At 41.9% G+C, this 23,202-nt stretch overlaps 1 protein-coding gene and 2 long non-coding RNA genes across 4 annotated transcripts in view; 2 read left to right on the top strand and 1 right to left on the bottom strand.

Moving 5' to 3' along the window:
• PREP (prolyl endopeptidase) overlaps positions 1–23,202 on the bottom strand; it is a 134,897-nt gene that overhangs the window by 7,696 nt on the left and 103,999 nt on the right. The window contains exons 11-14 of one of the 2 annotated variants that reach the window (XM_070450039.1): positions 10,839–10,975; positions 9,736–9,830; positions 6,435–6,566; positions 1,081–1,259 (exon numbers count right to left, since the gene is read on the bottom strand). In XM_070450039.1, the coding sequence (XP_070306140.1) occupies positions 1,096–1,259; positions 6,435–6,566; positions 9,736–9,830; positions 10,839–10,975 (528 nt within the window). In that variant the 3' untranslated portion in view covers positions 1,081–1,095. Of the gene's footprint in view, positions 1–1,080; positions 1,260–6,434; positions 6,567–9,735; positions 9,831–10,838; positions 10,976–23,202 lie in introns of those variants that run through there. The other variant, XM_070450038.1, reaches the window with a different exon arrangement.
• LOC139029699 (uncharacterized) lies at positions 3,967–8,298 on the top strand. The gene is made up of 3 exons (XR_011481910.1): positions 3,967–4,245; positions 6,825–7,101; positions 8,120–8,298. It is a non-coding gene; the product is annotated as an uncharacterized lncRNA (long non-coding RNA).
• On the top strand, positions 10,464–22,718 carry LOC139029698 (uncharacterized). Its single transcript, XR_011481909.1, has 4 exons — positions 10,464–10,655; positions 13,202–13,371; positions 13,457–13,651; positions 20,656–22,718. It is a non-coding gene; the product is annotated as an uncharacterized lncRNA (long non-coding RNA).

The raw sequence follows: 23,202 nt of genomic DNA, 5'->3' as shown, positions 1-23,202 counted from the left end.
GAATGAAGGCTCCATGAAGGTGTTGTCTGTTTCATTTGCTGACATATTCCCAGTGTCTGGAAAAATGCCCAGCACTTGCCCAATACATATTTGTTGAATAGATAAATTTGTGGTTATTTGGTATTTAAGAATATTATCCATATCCTTTCTCAATTTTTCTTTAAATTGAAGTATAACCAACATAAAGTGTATTAGTCTCAGGTGTAAAACAGCAATTTGGTATTTTTACGCATCACAAAATGATCACCATGATAAGTCTAGTTACCATATTATCACACAAAGTTATTAGATATTATTGACTAGATTCCCTATCTATATAGTATATCTCTGAGCTATTTTACCACAGAGTTTGCACCTCTCAATTGCCCTCATGTATTTCACTCATCTTCCCATCCCACTCCACTCTGGCAGGCCACTAATTTTTCTGTATCTGTTACTAGTCTGTATTTGCTCAATTGTACTTTCACATTTCTCATATAAGTGAAATATGGTAACTGTCTTTCTCTGACTTATTTTACTTATACCCTCTAGGTCCACTCATGTTGCTGCAAATAGCAAGATTTCATTCTTTTCTATGGCTGAGTAATATTCCACTGTTTGTATTATTATACATATAAATCTTTTTTATCCATTAATTTATTAATGGACACTTAGGTTGCTTTCATATCTTAGCCATTGTGAATAATACTAGAATGGACACAGGGGTAACACATCTTTTTGAATTAGTGGTTTTGACTTCTTTGAAAAAAAATTACCCAGAAGTGGAACTGCTGAATCATAGTTGTTCTATTTTTACTTTTTAAGGAACCTTCATACTGTTCTGTACAGTGAACAGTTTACAGTCCCACGCGTGCATGAGGGTTCCCTTTTACTGCATCCTTGTCAACACTTATTTGTTGTCCTTTTGATACTAGCCCTACTGACAGTGTGAGATGGTGTCTCGTGGTTTTGATTTGCATTTCCTTGGTGATTAGTAACACTGAGCATATTTCCACGTGTCTATTGGCCATAAGTGTATCTTCTCCAGGAAAATGTCTATTTAGGCCCTCTGCTCATTGTTAACTGTTTGTTTTTGATGTTGAGTTGTATGGGTTCTTAGGCTATTTTGGACATTAAGCTCTTAGCAGATACATTGTCTGTAAATACCTTCTCAGGTTCAGTAGGCTGCCTTTTCATTTTGTTGGTAGTTTTCTTCGCTGTGCAAAAGCTTATTAGGTTGCTACAGTCCCATTTGTTTGTTCTGCTTTTGTTTCCCTTGCCTGAGGAGACATATCCAAAAAAATTTCATGAAGACCAATTCAGTGCACTGCTTATGGTTTCTTCAAGGGGTTTTATGGCTTCAGTTTTTATAACTATTTTTTTTGAGTTTATTTTCATATACGATGCAAGAAAGTAGTCCAGTTTGACTCTTTTGCATGAAACTGTCTAGTTTTCCCAACACCATTTATTGACAAGGCTATCTTTTTCCCACTGTATATTCTTCCTTCCTTTGTTGTGGATTTACCATATATGTGGGTTTATTTGGGGGTTCTCTATTTTGTTCCATTGACCTTTATGTCTGTTTCTATGCCAGTACCATATTGTTTTGGTAACTAGAATTTTGCAGTACAGTTTGAAATCAATGAGCATGATACCTCTAGCTTTGTTCATCTTTTTCAAAATTATTTTGGCTATTTGGGGTTTTTTGTGCTTCTTATTTGTTCTAGTTCTGCAAAATGGCCATTGATATTTTGATAGGATTTGCATTGACTCTGTACATTGCCTTGGTTAGCAGGGTAATTTTAATAATATTAACTCTTCAAATCTATGAGCATAGTATATCTTTTAAATGGTTTGTGTCACCTTCAGTTTCATCATGTCTTACAATTTTCAGTGTACATGTTTTTCGCCTCTTTGATTTATTACTAGGTATTTTATTCTTTTTGGTGCAATTTTAAATGGGATTGTTTTCTTAATTTCCCTTGATAATTTGTTAAGGTATAGAAATGCAACAGATTTCTATATATTGATTTTGTATGTGCAACTTAATTAGTTCTATGATGATATCTTTAGGATTCCCTATATATAGTACCATGTCATCTGCAAACAGTGGCAGTTTTACTCCTTTTCTAGTTTGGATTACTTTTCTTTCTTTTGCCTGTCTGTTGCTGTGAATAGGACTTCCAATATAATGTTAACAGGAGTGGTGAGTGACCCTCTTGTCTCAATAAAACCCTTTTCTTGTTCCTCACCTTAGAGGAAATGCTTTTGGCTTTTCACTGTTGAGTATGATATTAACACTTGTCATACATGGCCTTTATTATATTGAGATGTGTCCCTCTATACCCACTTTGTTAAGAGTGCTTAATCACAAATGGATGTAGAAGTTTGTCAAAAGATATTGAACCATCCTTACATCCCTGAGATAAATCCTACTTGATCATAGTGTATGATCCTTTCAGTGTACTGGTGAATTTGGCTAGCTAAGACTTTGAAGCTTTTTACATCTATGTTTACGAGTGATACTGGCCTGCAATTTTCTTTTTCTATGTGTGGTATCTTTGGTTTTTATATCAGGGTGATGCTGACCTTGTAAAATGAGTTCAGAAGTGCTCCTTCCTCTTCAGTTTTCTGGAACAGTTTGAGAAGACAGGTGTTAACTTCTCTAAATGTTTCATAGAATTCACCCGTGAAGACATCTGGTCCTGACTTTTTGTTTGCTGGGAGTTTTCTTTTCTTTTAATTTACTGATTCAACTTCATTACTGGTAATTGGTTTGTTGAGACTTTCTTCCTGATTCAGTCTTGGGAGTTAGTTTCTAGGAACTTATCCATTTCTTATAGGTTGTCCACATTATTATGCATAATTATTCATAGTATCTTAGGATCCTTTGCATTTTTTATGGTGTTGGATGTGATTTCTCTTTCATCTCTTATTTTCTTTGGGCCCTCTCTGTTTTTCTTGATGAGTCTTGGTAAAAGTCTGGTAAAATTTTTTCATTGTCTCAAAGAAACAGCTCTTTAGTTTTATCGATCTTTTGTACTGTTTTTCAGTCTCTTTTACTGCTCTAATTTTTATTATTGTAGTCACTTTAGGTGTTAGGTTAGATTCCATTTTCATTTGTCTCTAATTTTAATTTTCTTAATTTTCTCTTTATCAGTGACCCACTGGTTGTTCAGTACCATATTGTTCAGTCTCTGTTCGTTTTTTGCAGTTTTTCCTTGTAGTTGATGTTTAATCTCATACTGTTGTGGTTGGAAAAGATGCTTGATGTAACTTCAGCCTCCTTAAATTTATTCAGATGTGTTTAGTAGCATAGCATATGATCTACCCTAGAGGATGATCCATGTGCACTTGAAAAGAATGTTTATTCTGATGCTTTTGGATAGAATGTTCTTAATCTATTTAGTCTATCTAATCTAATGTATCTTTAAAGTCAGTATTTCCTTAATGATTTTCTGTCTGGAATGCCTATCCATCGAAGTAAATGGAATACTAAAGTCTCCTGTTATTGTTTTACTCTTGGTTTCTCCCTTTATGTCATCAATATTTGCTTATACATTTAGGTACTTCTATGTTGGGTGCATAAATGTTTTTAAAATTTTATTTTATACTATAGTTAATTTACAATGCTGTGTGTGTTTTGGGTGTACAGCAAAGTGATTCATATATACATATACACATATCCATTCTTTTTCAGATTCTTTTCCACATAGGTTATTATAGAATATACGTTCCCTGTGCTATACAGTAGGTCCTTGCTGATTATCTATTTTATATATAGTAGTGTGTCTTTGTTAATCCCACACTCCTAACTTATCCCTACATCCCCTTCTCCCTCTAGTAACTGTTAAGTTTGTTTTTGAAGTTCTCATTTTTTTAGAACTGTTTTTTTCTGTTTAGCTTGTATGATTTTCATTATTCTGTTTTCCAGGTCTCTGATCTATTCCTCTATATCATCTAATCTACTGTTGATTCTTGCTGCTGCTGCTAAGTCACTTCAGTCGTGTCCGACTCTGTGCGACCCCCTAGATGGCAGCCCACCAGGCTCCTCACTTCCTGGGATTCTCCAGGCAAGAACACTGGAGTGGGCTGCCGTTTCCTTCTCCGATGCATGAAAGTGAAAAGTGAAAGCGAAGCCGCTCAGTCGTGTCCAACTCTATGCGACCCCATGGACTGAAGCCTACCAGGCTCCTTCGTCCATGCGGATTTTCCAGGCGAGAGTACTGGAGTGGGGTGCCATTGCCTTCTCCGTGATTCTTACTAGTATGTATATATTCTTTTATTTCAGTTACTGTATTCTTTACCTCTTCTTGGCTCTTCTTTTTGTTTTCTAACTCTCTGTTAAACTTCACACCATGTCCATCCATTCTTCTCCTGAGTTTGTGGAGCATGTTTATGATCATTACCTTGAGCTCTTTATTGAATAAGATTGCTTATCTCCACTTTGCTTAGTTGTTGTTCTAGGGGTTTGAGCTTGCCTCCTTAGTTTAGAACATAGTTCTGTCTCTTCATTTTGCCTAATTCTGTGTTTGTGTATGAGGTGGGTTGGTTATGTGTTCTGAGACCCCCATGGAGCTGATGTCCTACCACAGCAGCAGACTCCCATGTGGTGACCCCAACGTGGTGCAGGGGTGCCTCCTCCATCGGCTGCAGGGCCCTTCTGTGATGGCAGGGCCAACTACTTTCGGTATGCTGGCAGGCAAGGCCTGGTATGTGCATGAGCAGAGCTGGTGCCAGTCTGCTGGTGGGCCGAGTGCTGATGGGAGCCAGAGGGGGGACTCCGAAATAGTGCTTCTCAGCACCAGCGTCCTTGTGGTAAAATAAGTTCCCCCAAATGGCTGCCCCCAGCATCTGTGTCCCTGCTAGGAGTCTCAGTTGCCTCCTGCCCCTCTGGGAGGCTCTCCCAGATTAGCAAGGAAATTTGACCAGGCTCCTTTCAAATCACTGCCCATATGCCGGGACTCAGCATGAGAGATTTTGTGTGCACTCTAAGAGTGGAGTCTCCATCTCCCACAGCCCTCTCGCTCTCCTGAAAGGAAGATCAGAGGCAGGTGTTCTGGGGGCTTGTCTTCCTGGTGAGGGGTCTCTGGACTGGGGAACCTGCTGTGGAGTTTTGAACCTCTCTCTCTCTGGGATGGATTATCATGCAGTTGTGATTATCCTCCCATTCGTGGGCTGCCTGCCTGAGGCTGTAGGTCTTGACTAGACTATGCATCTGTCCCTCCTTACCCATCTCATTGTGGTTCCTTCTTTGTATCTTCAGTTATAGAAAATCTGTTAAGTCTTCAGGTTGTTCTCATAGTTGTTCTGTAAATAGTTGTTAATTTTGGTGTGCCCATGGAAGAAGGTGAGCTCAAAGGCTCGCCATCTTGGCCACATCTCTACCCTTTCCAAATTTAAACACATTATTTTGGTCATATACATTTTACCTCCATGGGAAAATGTTTTTTTTCAAGTCTATATTCTACTGGGGTAGAAAAGTAAGGGAAGGAATTCAGGTTTTGACATGAGTTAGTATATTCCAAAGACAAGGAAACAGTGAATGTCAAAATCCCCTGGGAACAGAATTTAAAGCCGAAAACTGTCACATGTGCTTTTTAGGCTGAGTCTCTTTATGCTAATCTACATTTGTAAAATGGCCCCTCGTCTCCTGGTGACACTGGAGCTGGGACCCAGCAAGCAGAGTTCAGGCCCACTATAAATGTCCACTGCAATGTTAAGTACTGCCGAGAGAAAAAGGAAAGTAAAATTTCATTAACTACCAAAACAATAGGAAAATCTCCTTAGAGGCAGTGCCACAGTGAGGTTAAAAGAGCAGAATCTAAAACCATGGTGCTAATCATCAGCCCCCGCAGCACCACCACACTAGCAAGCTTCTCGACCTCTCAGAGCCCCATCTCCCAGGCGGCATGCACGTCAAGGGCTCGGCGTTGGGCCTCGCACACAGGTGCTCAGCAGGTGAACTATGACTGTGGCTGTTTCACTGCTTTTAAGCTGTGGATCTGTCTTTGCATGGACCTCGTTTTCCTTTATGACTTCCTTCTCTGTACCCACAGCGTTTAGCATCCCATGGCATCAGGTATTCAACAAGTATTTACACCTAGTGATCACGGGTGGCTAGCACAGTCAGAGGGGTGTTATTTGGTTCAGTCCCGTGCTGCCTGAACTCGAGAGACTTGTGGGCTTGGTCTGTGGGAAGGGAGTCCCACCCAGGGGAGGGAAGGGTGAGAACTGTGGTCCAGAAGAGCTCAGAACAGGGAGGAGGAATGGCTTCCCAGGCTCTGATGAGCTGAGTCACGAGTTGTGTCTTCATGTGTCATTTATTAGATACCCAAATACACACAGGTTTTGCTTTTTCTGTGCCACTGCTACCATCCATGAGCCCAAAGTCAGAGTATCTGTAAACTCTAAGAGTTAACTAGTAAAGTATGATGAATAAACCCCGTTCTCACCTACTAAGAGCCCTCCATTTGAACCTCCATTAATAGTCAGCCTCTTGGGAGACGTGTAACCTTCCTTGATAAGGTATTCAGCAGCATACTGAAAGTCATCAAAGCAGTTTTGTTTGTTGGCCAAGATGCCACCTGTAATGTGCCAAAGTGAAAGATAAGTTAATTAACAAAATACTAAAAAAACAAGAAAAGAAAAATCAACAAAAACATTTTAACCTAAGAGGAATTCAAATGATGATAAGGCATAGTTTCAACTACTGATCAACTTAAACACAATGAGCTAACACTACATTTAGAAAAATGCCTCAATTTATGCACTATAGAAATCCATCATCAGTACCACAACTGCTAATCCATATGGTGCCTTTGTATTTTTCTAAAACCTCTTAGAACTTAAAAGGCAAATGCCCCAAAGGGAAGAGATGATCTGTTATGATGTCAGACAACCATGAGAATAAAAATGAGAAAGCATGCCATCAACACGAACTTGTGTCCTGGGAGGAGCTGGACTCACTGACACACGACCTGGAGCAGAACTGAGTCCTCCAAGAGCCCCACAGAGAATGTGACGATGGAGGTGAGCTCACGGCCTCTTTCCTGGGAAGATGAAGGCTCTGCACAGACAGGCTCATGTGTCACCTCTCCTCTCTGCAGGACTTTGAGATGGGTAAGTGATTTTGAGAACTAAAGCTCTCTGATTTTGCCCTCGGCTATTTATTCAAGAACTTAAGTAGGAATCTGGAGAAGGGAATGGCAACCCACTCCAGTATTCTTGCCTGGAGAACCCCAGGTAGAGAGGAGCCCGGAGGGCTATAGTCCATAGGGTTTCAAAAAGTCAGGCATGACTGAGTGACTCACACACACAAGTAGGAATTGGGTGATTAGGTGGGAGAATGTTGTTGCACAAAGTAGCTGATTAGTTTTAGTCTTTGTTGGCCCTGCAGCATGCAGGCTCTTCCCCTGCCAAGGACTGAACGCATGCCCTGCTTCAGCAGAACTGCAGTCTTAACCATTGGTCCACCAATGAAGTCCCTAGTTTGTCTAGTCTTTTTTTCTCTCTAGTCTTGAGTGAAGAGGATCTCAAACATCTCCCCAGAGAATCTCAGCTTTCTCATAGTCAAATGAACCCATTAAGAGAGGAACATCTGTAAGGTCTTAGAATATCTAAAAATAAAGGCCAAAAGTCAAAGTCATGCTCTCAAAGGAGTGGATACCTGAAATAACTGCCTATGAAATGAACAAAAAGCAGACATAGATCTGATTAGATATTTGAGATTAAATATAACCATTTTTGCAGAAACTGAATTAAGGATGAAGCAGTACTACTGAAGAAATTTTTTCATATCAAAACAAATGTTATTAAGATTTTAATAAGAAATTATCAGTGAATTAGAATGGCTAGGATAACTTAGTTTGCAGGAATAATATAATTTTGGGTATATGACTATATTTTTTAAAGGGCATTAAATTTTAAAACTCAATTAACAGAATGGAATCTAGATTTATCAATGTTCAATATGACAGGGTCTAACTGAAAAGGTCCATTTGGGGTCCTTTCGCTGCCTAAATTGGGAGAAAGTCTATGATCAATCTAAACACAGGTAAGCAAATTTCAGCTTCAGTCAAGCTGCAAACTTCCCTCCCCGCAAGGCTTTTGGAAAATAACTTGGTTATATTTAATACAGAGATGAGAAAGTTGACCAAGACCAAGGGAGGGCACGCTTCCCTATCAGAGATCAGTGGACCACCTAAGGAACAGAAGAATTTTACGGTGAAGAACTTGGGTCCTTTGAGAAGGCCACAGTGTCAGAAGTCCATGCAGGTGGGTGTTTAAGTGTGAACATGAAAATTTTTAAACCAGAAAATCAGGTGAATCAAGGGCTCCAGACTTAGCATTATTGGTTTGGGATGTAAATCAAACATATAGTATGTTGAAATTTTATTTTTATTCTCCTTTTCTTAGTCATCTCTTAATATCACAGTTTCACAGTATGATTTTAGGGTAATTAAACTCTAATATCAGGTCCAAGTCAAAATTATACAATAAATTCTATGCTGTTTCAAATACAATGACAATCAGTAAGGCCTTCAGGGATGATACCTGGCAGCAGTTGGCCCAACAATGGCTGGGGCCTCATGCGTTCACTGGGGACATTCACTCTTGCTAAGATGCTCAAGTAGTTTGCTGTCTAACATTGGCCCTTTGGGGTGCATGCTGAAGACCTAGGGGTCAGTTCTGGGCCTTTCCTGCCTCCTGACACCTAACAGTTACTTAGGAAGAATTCTCTTTACAGATCTACCCTCATCTTTGTTGATCTGATTTGATGCAGCACACCAGGGCCTCTGGCCTCAGGAGGCAGAGAAGAACAAGGGTGGTCTTGGATGCTCTTCCAGTGGCACAAGGGCCCCCTCGCCTGGTGCTGCCCAATCAAGCCCAGGCAATGGGGTCTGCCCTCAGGCCTGCAGACTGTCTTCTATATGATGGCTGATGTCGAGAGGGGAGAGGCAGGGAGCTGGTGGGAGTGAAGGTGCCTCCCGCACACATAGGAATAAGGTAAGGGAAGAGCATCTTCTTCAAGTTATTGACTCGTCTATACATTTCAGATATACAAAAGCCTGGGAGACAGGGCATGCTCCATATAGAGAGAAAAGGAAAAGATAGGGCTTTAAAAATAAAGACTGCCATGCTTCAGGAGGCCAGAGACTGAGTCATTAAAACCAGAAAAGAATAACAACTGCGTTGTGTTTAATAAAACCTGCACATGATAGTCCCAACAGTAATGCTAGGAGGGATGCTATTTGTTAGCAGTGTTGGAAAACTTGGAGAAAACAAGCAAAAGATGCCCAAATTGGGACTAGGAAAGCTCTGTTTTAGAGAGATCGTCTCTCTTACTAGAAAATAACCTGGTTTTGCAGTCTGCTTTAAGAGAGCATGACTTTCACTGTTTAGCATTATCTGGCTAACAGAGGACACAATAAATACCAAAAGTTATCCCCCAGACTCACTTCTGACAGTGATAGATAAAAATGTACCCCATATATTGCTAAAAAAATTGATTATGGTATGAAGGGGATGCTTCTGAAAAATATGTACTTCATTAAAATAGGCTGCCAAGGAAAATGTGAAAAGACTGAGCTGTTAAACAGACACTGAAACTACAGTTTCAATTTGGAAAGGCGGGGATACTGCCAGCAGTGTGTCTGGAAGCATCCTTATTTTTCGTCTGTCTTGTCTCTTGGGCTCCTAACCCCTCGGCTCAGACTGCGCCATATTTGTGTTTCTGCAGAGAACACGCCTCACCTTTATGCCATGTCTCTCCATATTCACCACCTCCTCTGATGTTGGCCACTGCAAGGACGCCACCCATGTGTCTCACGAAGATGAGCCTGGATACACTGAGAGACGGTAGAAATGGTTAACCGCCCGGCAAGGAGCGCACTATCTCCTTCCACCACACACGCACCCCTGAAGACACTCCACACGTGGGATCACCTGAACGGGAGCCCAATGCTTACATATTTCACTTAAAGCAAGTAATGTAAAACTTCTGACTGATGAACTGCAAAGCTCAGACATTTGCACAAGCATTCAGTATATCTCACTTTGAACAGCTGTCTCGGCAAACAAAAAACACTGCCTAGTCACCCGACGCAGCCCTGGTGTGAACACCCAGTATCTTTCTCCAAATTAAGTTGGAAAAAAGAAAGCAAGCTCTTTCTGAAGTATGAGTTTTACACAGGTTTTCCAGAGATTTACATGGTACACTAGGCGTGAGAGAGACAGAGGAGATCAAGGACACAGAACCAGTAAACAACAATGGAGTGCCCAGGGCTGCAGGATGTTTTCTAGAAATAAACAGAAGAAACTATAGCACAAAGCTTCTTTACAAAATTTAGATTTTGTTTTCCTCCTTCTCTTTCCATTGACCCTAAGAGTATTAGTACTGAGGTTATTTCTCTGCTTGCTGTAACTGAAATTAATTTTGCTTTGAAAACTCTCTCTGAAATTTTATCATTCTTTCTTTCAGTAACTGGGGAAATGACAGGCTTCAGCAGCCCGAGGCTCCGGATGGTCTGGGTGCTAACTTCCTGGATGCTGAAGATCAGAGGAAGGTGATCACACCAGACACTCATGTGGTCTTTCCTTCAACATTTTTCCTACACTTTGGAGGGTCTCTGCTGAAACTACCAGCATATCCACTGGCTCAGAAAAGAAAACGTGTAAGTACACTTCCTTACTCATCTCAATTCCCAACACAGAACAGGCTAACTAAAGACACACAAGGAACAAAGACAAGATCTGTGGGGACCAAGGGAAGGGGGTTCAGGTGCAGACACAGTCTAGACCAGCCTCTGGCTTCTCCTACTGTTTGGAGATCAGATACACAGAGGTGCCACGCTTACCTGTAGTTGGGTGTGATAGATATGTTGAAGCCCCCATAGCCATATAGGAAGGCAGGGTGAGAGCCATCCAATTTTATGCCCTTTTTATGTACGATGAACATCGGAATCTTTGTGCCATCTTTGCTAGGGTAGAAAATCTAGAGCAAAAGAAAGCGGAGTAGTTAGATTTCACATTCCTGAGGAAGCACTTGAATGCGTCTACATGGGAAAAGTAGTTAGCAAATTCTTTAAGATGCAGAGTGGCACAGTGAAAATCCAGTACCACTAAAGGGCTAGGTGATGACAAAGCATATTACAGTTTTTATGGAGACAGTGTGGAGTAGTGAACTCAGGCAGACTTGACTTTGAATTCTTATTCACTAGCAAAAGCTAGGTGACGCTGGGCAAGTTGTCTGGTCTCAGCCTTATTTTTTTATCCCTAAAATGTGGCTGTCATGCCCACCTCTTAGGGTCTCCATGAGGCCCAACTAAGAGAAGAGGCATTCAGTTCTCTGCTCCTGAGCATCCCCCCCAGCACCGGAAAGTCAGATTTGGCTCTTCTATCAAACAGTCTGATTGAGGAAGACGATTTCTCTAGGAGAGACAGTTTATATTCAACTTCCTCTTTAAATGTTAAGACACTCAACTCTTCATTTTTCTATGTTCAACTACTAAATAAACGTTAGCAACAACAAAATGTGTGTGAGCTTTATAGAGTAGATGAGGAACAACCCAGAAATCCTATTGTCTTGATTAAACAATGACACTTTCTCCAGTATTGACAATGAAGGCTCATCAAACCTCCCTGAATTTGGACATACTTAGGCAAGTTCAGTTAACATTTCTAGATTCATTACATTTTGGGTAAAAGGAATAAGAGAAAAAGGATTAGTAAGAGAACGTGAAATGCTATTCAACTGGTAAGACACGCAAAAAGCACCAAGTCACCCAAAGCTGATAATGGCTTTTTTCAGACAAAAATCTGTAAACAGCTTTCTCTTTGGGGAAACATGGTGTCTTTATCCCGGATGACACCTGTAAAGTGCCCCAGCTTAGAAACATCTAATAACTTCATAGTCAGACACAAATGTCTACAGTCACTTTGACTTGCAGCCATATTCTATCCAAAGCTTTTTAAGGTAGCAGTTCTACTATAGAAAGTTGCCACAAAGTCCTTGGAAATAAACAGTGAGGGGTGGGCAGGGGAAGTCGAGGCAGATTTGGAGAAAGGCATACAGGGTCACAGTTAATGCCTGCAAGTCTGGTCGTTTTTTTTTTTGAAACCTGCCAAGAAATAGTATAGCAAGCATTTGCTTCTGACTTTGGAGAGAAATACTGAGAGAGTACATCAATTTGGCCATTAAGGAATCATGGAGAATATACTGCAGCGTTCAAAATCATTCAACGGGACAGAGTCTTATTTAAAGTTACTGAGTGCCAGGCAGCAGCCACTAATAGAAAGTAACTGTGTGGGCAGGACAAGAAAATGCAGAGGAACAAGTGATGGACTGGGGTTAATGCCCTAACACACAGGGCCCTCGAGCAGGAGTAATCTAACCACAGAGGCAGCCGCACCCAGGGAGCGAACGGCCTCACCTGGTTCTACCTTAACCAATACAGCTACCTCCCAAATTCCCACCTACCCTCCAACCCCAGCCCCGCACCTATTCCCTCTTTGGTCCAACTGAGCTCTCCTCGGGCCACAGCCCCCCTGCACCAGTCAACTGGACTGGTGCACCTCTGTCCCCACTAAGCTCTCAGACCCTCCTCTTCGCTACCACCTGGAGGAGGATTTCCAGTGCCTGAACTGGTCTGTTCCCATGTGTCTCCAGGACAAAGGAACACCATCCAAAGCACAAAGGCTCCCTTATGCCTGTAGCTGCAAAAAATATACCCAAGCTTTAAGCTGCTCTGGTTCACATGTTAAAATAACAACATTGTAAACACTGTCCCAAAGTAAAAGGGCACTGCGAGGATGATCACAACAATATCATCTTCAAGACAACTCCTTAAAAGAAGGTTATTTCAGACCTGAACATACACACTTAATATATATGTATACAGATTTTTTCACTATATAGACACAGAACAGTATTTTATGCCGTTTCCATCTGTGGAATGGCAGCTGATAATAAACCTTAACCTGACTCTATAAACTGATTCCTCCTGAAGCCACTTCCTTCAAAACTTTTCTTTCAGAGGCTTTGTGGGTATTTTCTTTGTAGATCTGCTCAGGAGTGAGGAAAAGCTCCTCATTTCCTTGTTCTTCCCAAACCTGGCCCAACCAAAAAGCTCCACCTCAGAATCTACACTAGTGGTTCTTGAACCTTATTGGTTGGACCTAAGAATCTGGCATAAACATGTTAAAAATGCCATTTCCCTAGGCATCATTCCCAGGAATTCGGACCCCACGGTGTGGGATGGATGCCCAAATCTGCAGATTCAGCACATCTGCTGGCTCTTCTGATGCAGGTGGATCTAGGCTCAAAAAACTAGTCACGCTGTTGACTTGATCATCCTCTCTAGCCTCCTCAGTTACATCAACCAAAAGCAGGTATTTTCCCACAGTCCTTGACAGTCTACTTCTCTTGACCCAGTTCTCCTGCGATTTTCTTCAGTGACTAGTGATTTTCTTTCAGTGAGTGGTCCACCTATCCTGCCTGGATGCCTTTACAGGCCCGATGTCTGCCGCCACCACACCCTATCCACTTGTTCATTCAAACATCTGCTGCATGTCCATTATGTGCCAAGCACTGTGCTGAGACATACAGATGAATACAACCTGGATAATTCCTTCTGTCATGGACTTAACGTCTCCAGAGTCAAGTCGACAGGTACTGCAAACACCCATCCCTTGGCCCTTAGAACTCGGAGCTCTTCTGAAAGGAACTCATTTCCCCAGTGACTCCAGCTTGTTCTTGTTCTTGCTCTAACTCCTCTTCCTTACTCCTGAGGTATTTGCCTTTTTTCTTTCCTTTTTAAAAAAACTTTCATTACAAAACTCAAACAGGGGCTCTGTATCAACCTAGAGGGGTGGGATGGGGAGGGAGTTTCAAAAGGGAGGGGATATGTGTATTCCTATGGCTGGTTCATGTTGAGGTTTGACAGAAAACAACAAAATTCTGTAAAGCAATTATCCTTCAATAAAAAAATAAAACAACAGCAACAACAACAAACTTCCATTACAACATTCAATCCCTTATGTCTCTCCAGCTCTGTCAGCCTCCCGTGGGTTTTCTTGCCCGGCTTGTGACCCTTAGGGTGACCTTGTCACCCGTAAAGTATCACTAATGCCTGAAATCCTCTAATTCCACCCTAACCAACTGGGTTCCTTTTCCTCCTCTGGGCTGCTAGGCACTCAGGAAGTGCCAATTCACTTAATTACAGATTAATAATAGTTGAACTCACGGGCTCTGACCTTATGCCTTTTTTCTAATCAATTCCAGAGTAGCTGTTTCCAGTATTTTCTTCCATGCCAAGCATCACCCATTTGCATCTGCTGCTCTTTGGATCTGGCTTTGCCTATCTTCATGGGAGTCATCTGTTGGGATTCTTGAGAAACCTTCTGCCACCTTCACTCACCCTCTGAACCCCGGAAGGGTTCACTACTACTGCACTTTTCTGATCACCACAAATTTCTTTTTGTATTGTCTCCCTTTCCTTGGCATACAAACAAACTCAAATTTCTTCTGTCCTACACAACAACAAAGGCCCAAATCTTTTGCACCACCCCGTCTGCCCCGAAGCTAAATTTCCATCTCCTGCTTTCTTCCCGATCAAATATATCCACAGTAACCTACACCCACAGCTCACCCCGGCCTGCCCTTCAGGACTGTCCCCCCACCCACACCCTTTCAGAGGGCATCAGTAATGTTTTTGTCTTTGCCTCTCCATCCATACCTCTACCCTAGTGATGTAGATCCTTCTGAACTTCTTCACATGCTTATAGAGACATATCTATCTACACATATTCACATACACAGGTTATTATTAAATGGCAGTACATAATAAAATCAGGCAAATGCTGGGATAAAACTTATTTTGCTTCTCCCCAGTCAGCTATATATTATGGAATTCTTTCCAGGTTAAGATACACACACTTAAAACTTCACTAAAAAAACTTCATTGGATTTAACCATTTAACAAGCTTATTTAACCATTTTGCTCACAAAAGCTATTCAGACTCTTCTTTTTCTGTTTTAACAATGATGGACTAAATTCCTTTTACATAAAAGGGATTATATACTCATGACTTCTGCAGGATATATTCTTAGACATGAGATTGCTAGGTCAAACTGTACCTGCATTTAAACACTCAGCAGAGGAATGAGAGTCTAGGTGGCAGAAGAGAAGGATGTGGAGCTCGCCTCTCCCACACCCAGGATCTACAAATGAAACAGTGCTCACGGAGCACCTGCTGAACACTAGCAGAGGACCTCAGATAGCTAAAAGGACAAGAAAAATTCCTGCACAACCAGGTTGGATGAAAGAAGGAAAAAAAGGGCATGAGACAGACCCTGCACCCTGGATGGGGAACTGGAGGACAGGAGAGGGCCCCACACTCAGAGAAGCCTCCTCACGAGCACGGAGACCAGCTGGGACACGCAGGGAGCTCTGGAGACTTGCAGGAGAGCGCTGCAACGGGTCAGTGGCAGGCAGAACAGAGTAAGACCCACACGGGTGGTCTGTGCCATACAGATGGCTGAAAAAGCACTTGACAAGATGATGCTCAACATCATGAATTACTCGAGAAATGCAAATGAAAACTACAATAAGGTATTACCTCACAGCAGTCAGAATGGCCATCATCAACACAATCTATGAACAATAAATGCTGGAGAGGGTATGGAGAAAAGGGAACCTCCTGCACTGATGGTGGGAATGTAAATTGGTACAGTCACCATGGAGAACAGTATGGAGGCTTCCTAAGAAACTAAAAACAGAACTACCAAATGAGCCACTCCCGGGCATCCATCTGGAGAAAACCATAATTCAAAAAGAAGGTGCAATCCAGTGTTCACTGCACCACTATTTACAATAGCGAAACATGAAAATAACCAAAATGACCATCAAAAGAGGAATGAATAAAGAAGACATGGTACATAAATACAACAGAACACTACTCAGCCATAAAAAGGATGAAATGCCATTTGCAGCAACATGGATGACCCTAGAGACTGTCATGCTGAGTGAAGTCAGAGAAAGACAAATATTGTCTGATGCTGCTTATATGTGGAATCTTAAAAAAAAAAAAAAGATACAAATAGACTTATTTACAGATACGAAAGAGTTATAGATGTGGAAAACAGTCTTATGATTATCAGAGGGGAAAAGGGTGGAGGGATAAATTGGGAGACGGGACTGACATATACACACACTACATATAAAATTGACAGTAAGGACCTACTCTACCAGCACCTACTGGGAAGCACTAGGGGCTTCACAGGTGGCTCAGATAGTAAAGTGTCTGTCCGCAATGTGGGAGACCCCGGTTAGATCCCTGGGTCGGGAAGATACCCTGGAGAAGGAAATGGCAACCCACTCCAGTACTCTTGCCTGGAAAATTCTATGGATAGAGGAGCCTGGTAGGCTACAGTCCATGGGGCCGCAAAGAGTCGGACACGACTGAGCGACTTCACTTTCTTTCCTTCTACTAGCACCAGTAGCGCAGGGAACTCTACTTAATACTATGTAATGACTTATATGACCCAAAGAGTGGGTGTATGTATGTGTATAACTGATTCATTGTGCCATACAGCAGGAAGAAATACAACATTGTAAATCAACTATATTCCAATTTAAAATAACTCAACAGATTCTGGCAAATAATTTTCTAAAGATGGTGTGTCAACTTAAGCTCCTAATGACAGTAAGTGTCAACTTCTTATTAGTAGTTGATGTTAAGATGGATTTTTTTGTTGGCCTAGTAGGCAAACATTATCCTATTATTGTTTTAAGATTCAGTTTTTAAATTAGCGAACATTTTCACCTGTTTATTGGTTATGTTATATCTCTTTCTCAGAGAACAAAATGTGCCGACCCTTTTAGTGTGCTTTCTTTTCTGATCAATTAACAGACACTCTTCTTACATTAAGGGTATTTACCTTTTTTTCTGCCATATATTTTGTTTGTATTTCCTCCCACACTATAGCTGGCTTTTAAAGTTTCTTTGTGATATCTTGAATACAGACAGATAGCACATATACAGAAAGGACTCCATCATCCCCAACTACAAAAGCATTGTCTATATTTTCATTTTGAATTTTTTACATTTATAGTTATAATCCAAATGAAGTTTGTTTTTACATATAGTCTGGTATCTAACTACTTTCCCCCAGGTAGTCAACTATTCTACACCATTTAATGAAGAGTAGTTCTTTTCCCCACTGTTTAGAAATGCCATGTTCAAATCGGTATCTTCCCAGGCCTTACCCATTTTGATCCCTATCTGGCAACTACTTCTTTGGCTTCCTGTGTGGAGTGTCTAATTCTTTTTCAACCTTCCTAACTGATCCATTACTAGCTCCTCTTCCTGCTGCCGTTCTGCACTTTTCTATATGTGGTGGTCTCTTTTCTCTCTGCAAACTCCCATTTGCCGTCTCAGAGAGCTCCAGTAAACTGCTGTGCTGAGGACCCCCACGTCCACATCTGCAGGTCCCCGCGCTCAGAACGCCCCTCGGCGGCTCCACGCTGAGGGCTGAGTGCTCACAGGGCAGTGGCCCGTCTGCATCTCGGAGGCAACATGCTCTCGGTCTGCCTTGTTCAGGCTCCTCTGTCTCATTTCAGCTGGTAGCAGCAGCTCTTCATTCCCTGTCTCCTCAGCCACCCGACTGCCAACTCTCAGAAGCACGATCTTGTACCAAGGACCCCACAGCCAGGCAGGCACTCAGTCCTTTCTCTTCTCAGTCCCTGCTCGCCCATGGGACCCTGCTCAGAACCTCGGCTGCACCAGCCTCACCCCCACCTGGCGTCCCTGGCTCCTCTCACTAGCTGCAGTGAAGCTATATCAGCAGTACAAACCTTGAACTATTATTAGTGACATACAGTGACCATAATGTACCTTATCTATTTACGTGCTACAAAAGCAGCCATTAGTGCTGGATGAGGAGGCAGCTGCTGAAGCTCGAACCCACAGGCTATTTTCAGCAGTTTATTGCTACACCACCACCCAGGTTCCAGCGAAAAAGCAGAGACTTACTTTCCCCGCTGATAACTGAAACCAAATGAGAGCAAGCTGACAACCCACATCCATTCTTTCTGTCCACTGTGGGCGCAGCCCTTTGATGGAATGCCAAAGCCTTTAAGGAACCCTTAACGGACAGGACAACAAAGTGCTCACATAGGATCCAGCAGACATCCACTCGAGTAACAGAAAAGGTCTGCCCATCATCCAGGGCCCACCGCTCATCACGCGACGGGTCTTCCCCGTTTTCTTCAGCAGCAGAGCAAATGGTTCATGCGACAGATCCAGTTCAACCAGGAGCCTGTGACACCAACATTAGCGCCAGGGTCTTTCCCCTGGCACACCTGTCCACCTTCACAGACACAAGCACCACCGAAGAATCTAAGAATGTCTTTGGAAGCACCCATGAGACCACTAAGCGGGACTAGGATTTGACTCAACCTTCATCAGGGACACCAGAGACGAAAGAGAAACATCAGAACAGCAGTTTAAAGCCACAGTTAGTTCTAGACATTAGTAAGCCGACCAGAGACTGATCAGACACTGACTTTAGAGAGCTTCCTCCCTAAATTCTGAGTTTCTCCCCTTTAAAATTTATATACTTCATTTTGGAGACTCCCACAGCAGCATGATGATGTTAGTCTACATTTGAAACCAAGAACATGTGCACAACCAGGCAATAAGAAATCACATTCTCTGGGAAGCCCATGCTAGTTCTTGATGGAGGACAGAGATGGGTATTTTCAAGTAGTCACAAGACTGTGCTGCCTGGCAAAGAAAGTTGGTGTCAGCTCTTTCTCAGCCCTGGGTGATCAAGGTGATCACCCCAAATTCTGCAGATTCAAACTGTTTCAGATACAAGGAAAGACTGTCATTCTGGGACCTCATCTAGTGGGATACCCTATCTTATTTTACAAAGGACAAACCCAAGATCCATAAAGTACCAGCCAATATAACACTGCCAGCTTACATAAAATTACCAAGCCCCTGGTCCAGAGTTTCTTCTACTCTGTTACAAAGTAATTCACTTCAAGCTATTACTTCCTTAAGTAATTACCCCAAAATCTGCAATAATTAGAAACTTTGTAATAGATTCTTCCCGCCCCCAAGACAATGATTACTAGACTCTAGGGAATCCAAGGGACAAATATTCTGGCAAAGATACCATACTTTCTATTGCCTTTTTGTTTTTGTTACCCCCTTGAAAAAGAGACTCACTGAAGCATGTCAAAAGCCTTATTCCAGTTACAGGGGTTATTGTTTGTTATTACTGTTTTAAACAGAATAAGTCTGCTTGGAAAGATGATCCTTCTCAAAAACAATCATCAGTGTACAACCTTGAGGACAGATTATTTAAACAATAATACAAATCTCACTACATCTACTAAAAAACTCAGTTTCAATAGTAAAAGGCACAAATCACTTCAGAAATGAAACAACGCTTGAAAGAACCATAAGAAAACCCTATTGCTAACTCATCAATTTAAAGCAGCTTCTAATTTTGCATATTAAAAACCATTATTCTAGTGAATGACTGTTTAACAGAGAGCTCACAGATCTTGAGCTGAATCTTTTAAAGTAAAAAACTCTTGAGGAAAAGAGGAAATGTCGGAAATGACCCATTTCTATTGTCACAGTGACTGTGCAGAAGCGTTGGCAGATAGAAGGTGGTTTTACCCTGGACACAGGCGCCTTAACACATGGATCTGGTTTCACATAATAGAGAAACAGAAACATCTTCCTTTAAAGGAAAGGAGGAGCTAGTGAACATAACAAATGAAGGAAACATTACTATTCTTCAAGAGAATGAGAACATCAGCTCTCTATGCTGAAATGATTACTTTTCTGGAGATAATACATTTAGTAATAAGATCAATTTTACTAACATATTCAAACATGTGCAGCCACTTAAGTTCCCCACACAATCTCCACCCCCACAGTGAACCTGGTTCAGATTCGGTGCTCATTGAGCCAAACACCAGGACTCTCGTTATCATTGGAATGTGCTCATCCATGGAAGATGAAGGAAAACTGCAAAGGGCAAGCCCTCCGCAGAGAAGAACGTCTGGTGATAGCAACTCCTGTCTAATTTTAGAGCCTGACAGGTTGAAAGGAGAATGTTCATAGAAAGGTGCTGATCTTCCCCTTTCATCAGACGTGACAGGGGCCACTTGTGTGGCCTGTGCTAAGTGTGGCAAATACATGTGATGAGGAGCAGAGCTGCTCAGAGATTCCACGCTCGACAGGAAACAAGACGCAGCCGAAGAACTGGGCAGAAGGCAGCCTCTCTGCCCGGATGAGCTTGTAAAACAAGTGTGCAGAGGACTTCGGAAGGCGCCGCACATTTCGGTGCTGGGCTGGGGTTAAAAATACTAACCTGACATAAAAGCTTGTAATCCTATCTCTTTTCCAGACGTTTAACTTTGGAGGAGTGGGGAGGAGTTTGAATCACCTTTGGGCAGGAAATATAAGGGGATGTGTCTATTTCACATTGTTTTACTCTGCTTTCCAAAGGACGGTTGGACATTTTTGTGACTGACACTGGAGATTTAAAAACCTTCCACAGGGCACCTCAGTGACTGCAAAGTCGGTCTATTTAAAGATTATAATTTGGGGGACATTTCTTGCTAACGGCTACACACATGATTTCTGCAGAAACGCACCAGCTCTCAAAGGCGTGGCCATCTGTTCCTTGGAGTAATAGACCTATTCCCCGTCTCAAACTGCAGCAGGAAGAGAAACAGAAAGTGGAAGGGTCTCACACGAGCAAAGACAGACAGCAGTAGAGGCACCAGGGGAACGTGGCACTTTGGTGAGTGTTTACAGTAGAGGTAAGTGCACATGTGCTCCGTCGTGTCCGCCTCTTCGTGACCCCACGGACTGCAGCCCATCAGGCTCATCTGCCCAGGGGATTTCCCAGGCGAGAATCCTGGGTTGGGTTGCCATTTCCTACTCCAGGGGATCTTCCTGGCCCAGGGCTCAAACCTGCGTCTCCAGCACTGGCAGGCAGATTCTTTACACTGAGCCACGTGTGGAGCCCTAGTTTAGAGGTGGTCAGGTGTTTTAAGGTGAAAAGACAGGAGCTATGACTTGTCTGCAGAACAGAAAACCCACCTTCAGTCCCACTGCCCTGATCTCCTTGTGGTCAGGGCAAACACACAGACATTTTCATAAAAGTGAAGGACCTTCTAACTGAATGGTTCAGAGAAAGCAGCTTCTGTTTTTCCAACCGGCATTGTTTCCAAGGTCCTCTCACAGAATGCATACAGTGCCCTATAATGAGGCTCACCACGATGGTCTTTAGGCTGCACACGGGATGCACGTGTGCTTATTTTGTTCTTCATGAAAACAGCATGATGAGTCATCCTCGGGGGGTTACAAGCACTGCAGTGTGTATGTTCAATAAGCATTTGTCGAATGAATAAATGAGCTAGAACTGCATATTAAACACTCTGATCCTACAAATACCCATACACCAGCCTGCCTCAGTTCCTGAGGTTCAAAGTCATCTTGGGTGCCTCTCACACATCATCTCATCTATCCCTGCCTATCCACGTGGCAGCCTTGTCTCTCAACAGGCCTCTTGTTTCCAGTCTTTGGATACTTCTTACTATATTAATCTCATCAAAGACAAAACTAATGCTCCTCTTAATCCAGGTCACCCCCCTGTTGAAAACATGCAATGACTCTCCACTGTCTACAGAATGGAGCCCACGTCTGAGATCAGCAACGGAAACGCTCTCCTTTCTCCTTTCAACTTTTGTGAATCCTGTCTAGCTATCTTCTCCAATGAAATGCCATTTCTCCAGACCCCTGCCCTCAATGTCACATCCTATACGGACTAAAGTATGACTTAAAAAAAAAAATCATTGGCTCTTAGGAATTCACTTGTTTGACCCCCATCCACTCCTACCCAATGCAGGCATCCCCAAAGCTACATCTCAGGAAGGCTCAACCTTTGTTGGGTATGTCTGGTAATGAGAAAAGATTTACAACAGCACATATGGCAGGTCATTTCATTTAGAAACTTCTCTACCTGAGAAAGTCAAAACAGCTGAAAATGCAGGGGACAGATGTTAATCAAGGTTCTGGAGATAGAACCTAGTAATAGTAAACTCCTATGCAAGCTAACTATAAACTAAACTTTCTATACATTTAAGGACAAATATTAAAATGCTTGCCAGTTTTCATATTTTTCACAATTGAGTTTTCTTTAATCTTTACTTTGGTCAAAATATACATTATTTATTTTACTTGATTTGTTTAAAACACTTATATAATGTTTTCCCCGTGTACCAAGCACTACTCTAGGGCTTTATAAACCTTTCCTGATTTTAATTCAGACATTAAGTCTGTATCATGAATACTGACATTTTTTAGGGAAGTCACAGAGAAGTAACTAATCTGTCATATATCTCATAAATGATGGAATAGGGATTTGAACCTGGGCTGTCTGACTACAGACTCCATGCTCCCAGCTACTCTAAACAAGGAATTAGCAAATCCTTTGGCCCTTCCGCAAGGGCTCCTCCTGAATCCTCAAGGGCACATTTACTGTGCCCTCAGGCATCTCCCTTCTGAGGCTGTGCACCTGTTTACATCTATACCTAACATCTGTGCCCAGAATACAGTCGGCTCTTAGAAACAAACATTGGATAAATGCACAAGTGAATGCCCAAACTGGACCCTATGCTTCAATAAAACACAAGAAAAAGTTATTTTAAGTGCCAGTTCATTAAAAGATATTAGCAAACCGAGATCAACAATATATTGAACAGACCATATATCACAATCCAGTGGAATTTATTCTAGGGATGCAAGGATGATTCACTACTCACAAATCAGTCCATGTGATATACCACATTAACAAAATGAAGGATAAAAATCTTATAAAGAAAAAGCATTTGAAAAAATTCAGTATTTATTTACAATAAAAACTCTCAACAAAGCAGGTATAGAGGGAACAAACCTCAATGTAATAAAGGCTATATGATGTAGCCTCCTGCTGAAAGCTCTCAGGTCAGGATCAAGACAAGGATACCCATTCTTGGCACTATTACTCACCATAATATTGGAAGTCCTAGCCAGAGCAATTAGGCAAGAAAAAGAAGTATCCATATTGGAAAGGAAGAAGTAAAACTGTCACTGTTTGCAGATGACACTATATCATATATACAAAACCCCTAGAGACTCCACCAAAAC

Source organism: Odocoileus virginianus, chromosome 19 (genome assembly GCF_023699985.2).
Source record: "Odocoileus virginianus isolate 20LAN1187 ecotype Illinois chromosome 19, Ovbor_1.2, whole genome shotgun sequence".
In the NCBI taxonomy this organism is placed as follows: domain Eukaryota; kingdom Metazoa; phylum Chordata; class Mammalia; order Artiodactyla; family Cervidae; genus Odocoileus; species Odocoileus virginianus.
Note: the sequence above shows the minus strand (reverse complement) of the source record. Positions and strands in the feature narration are given on the sequence as shown.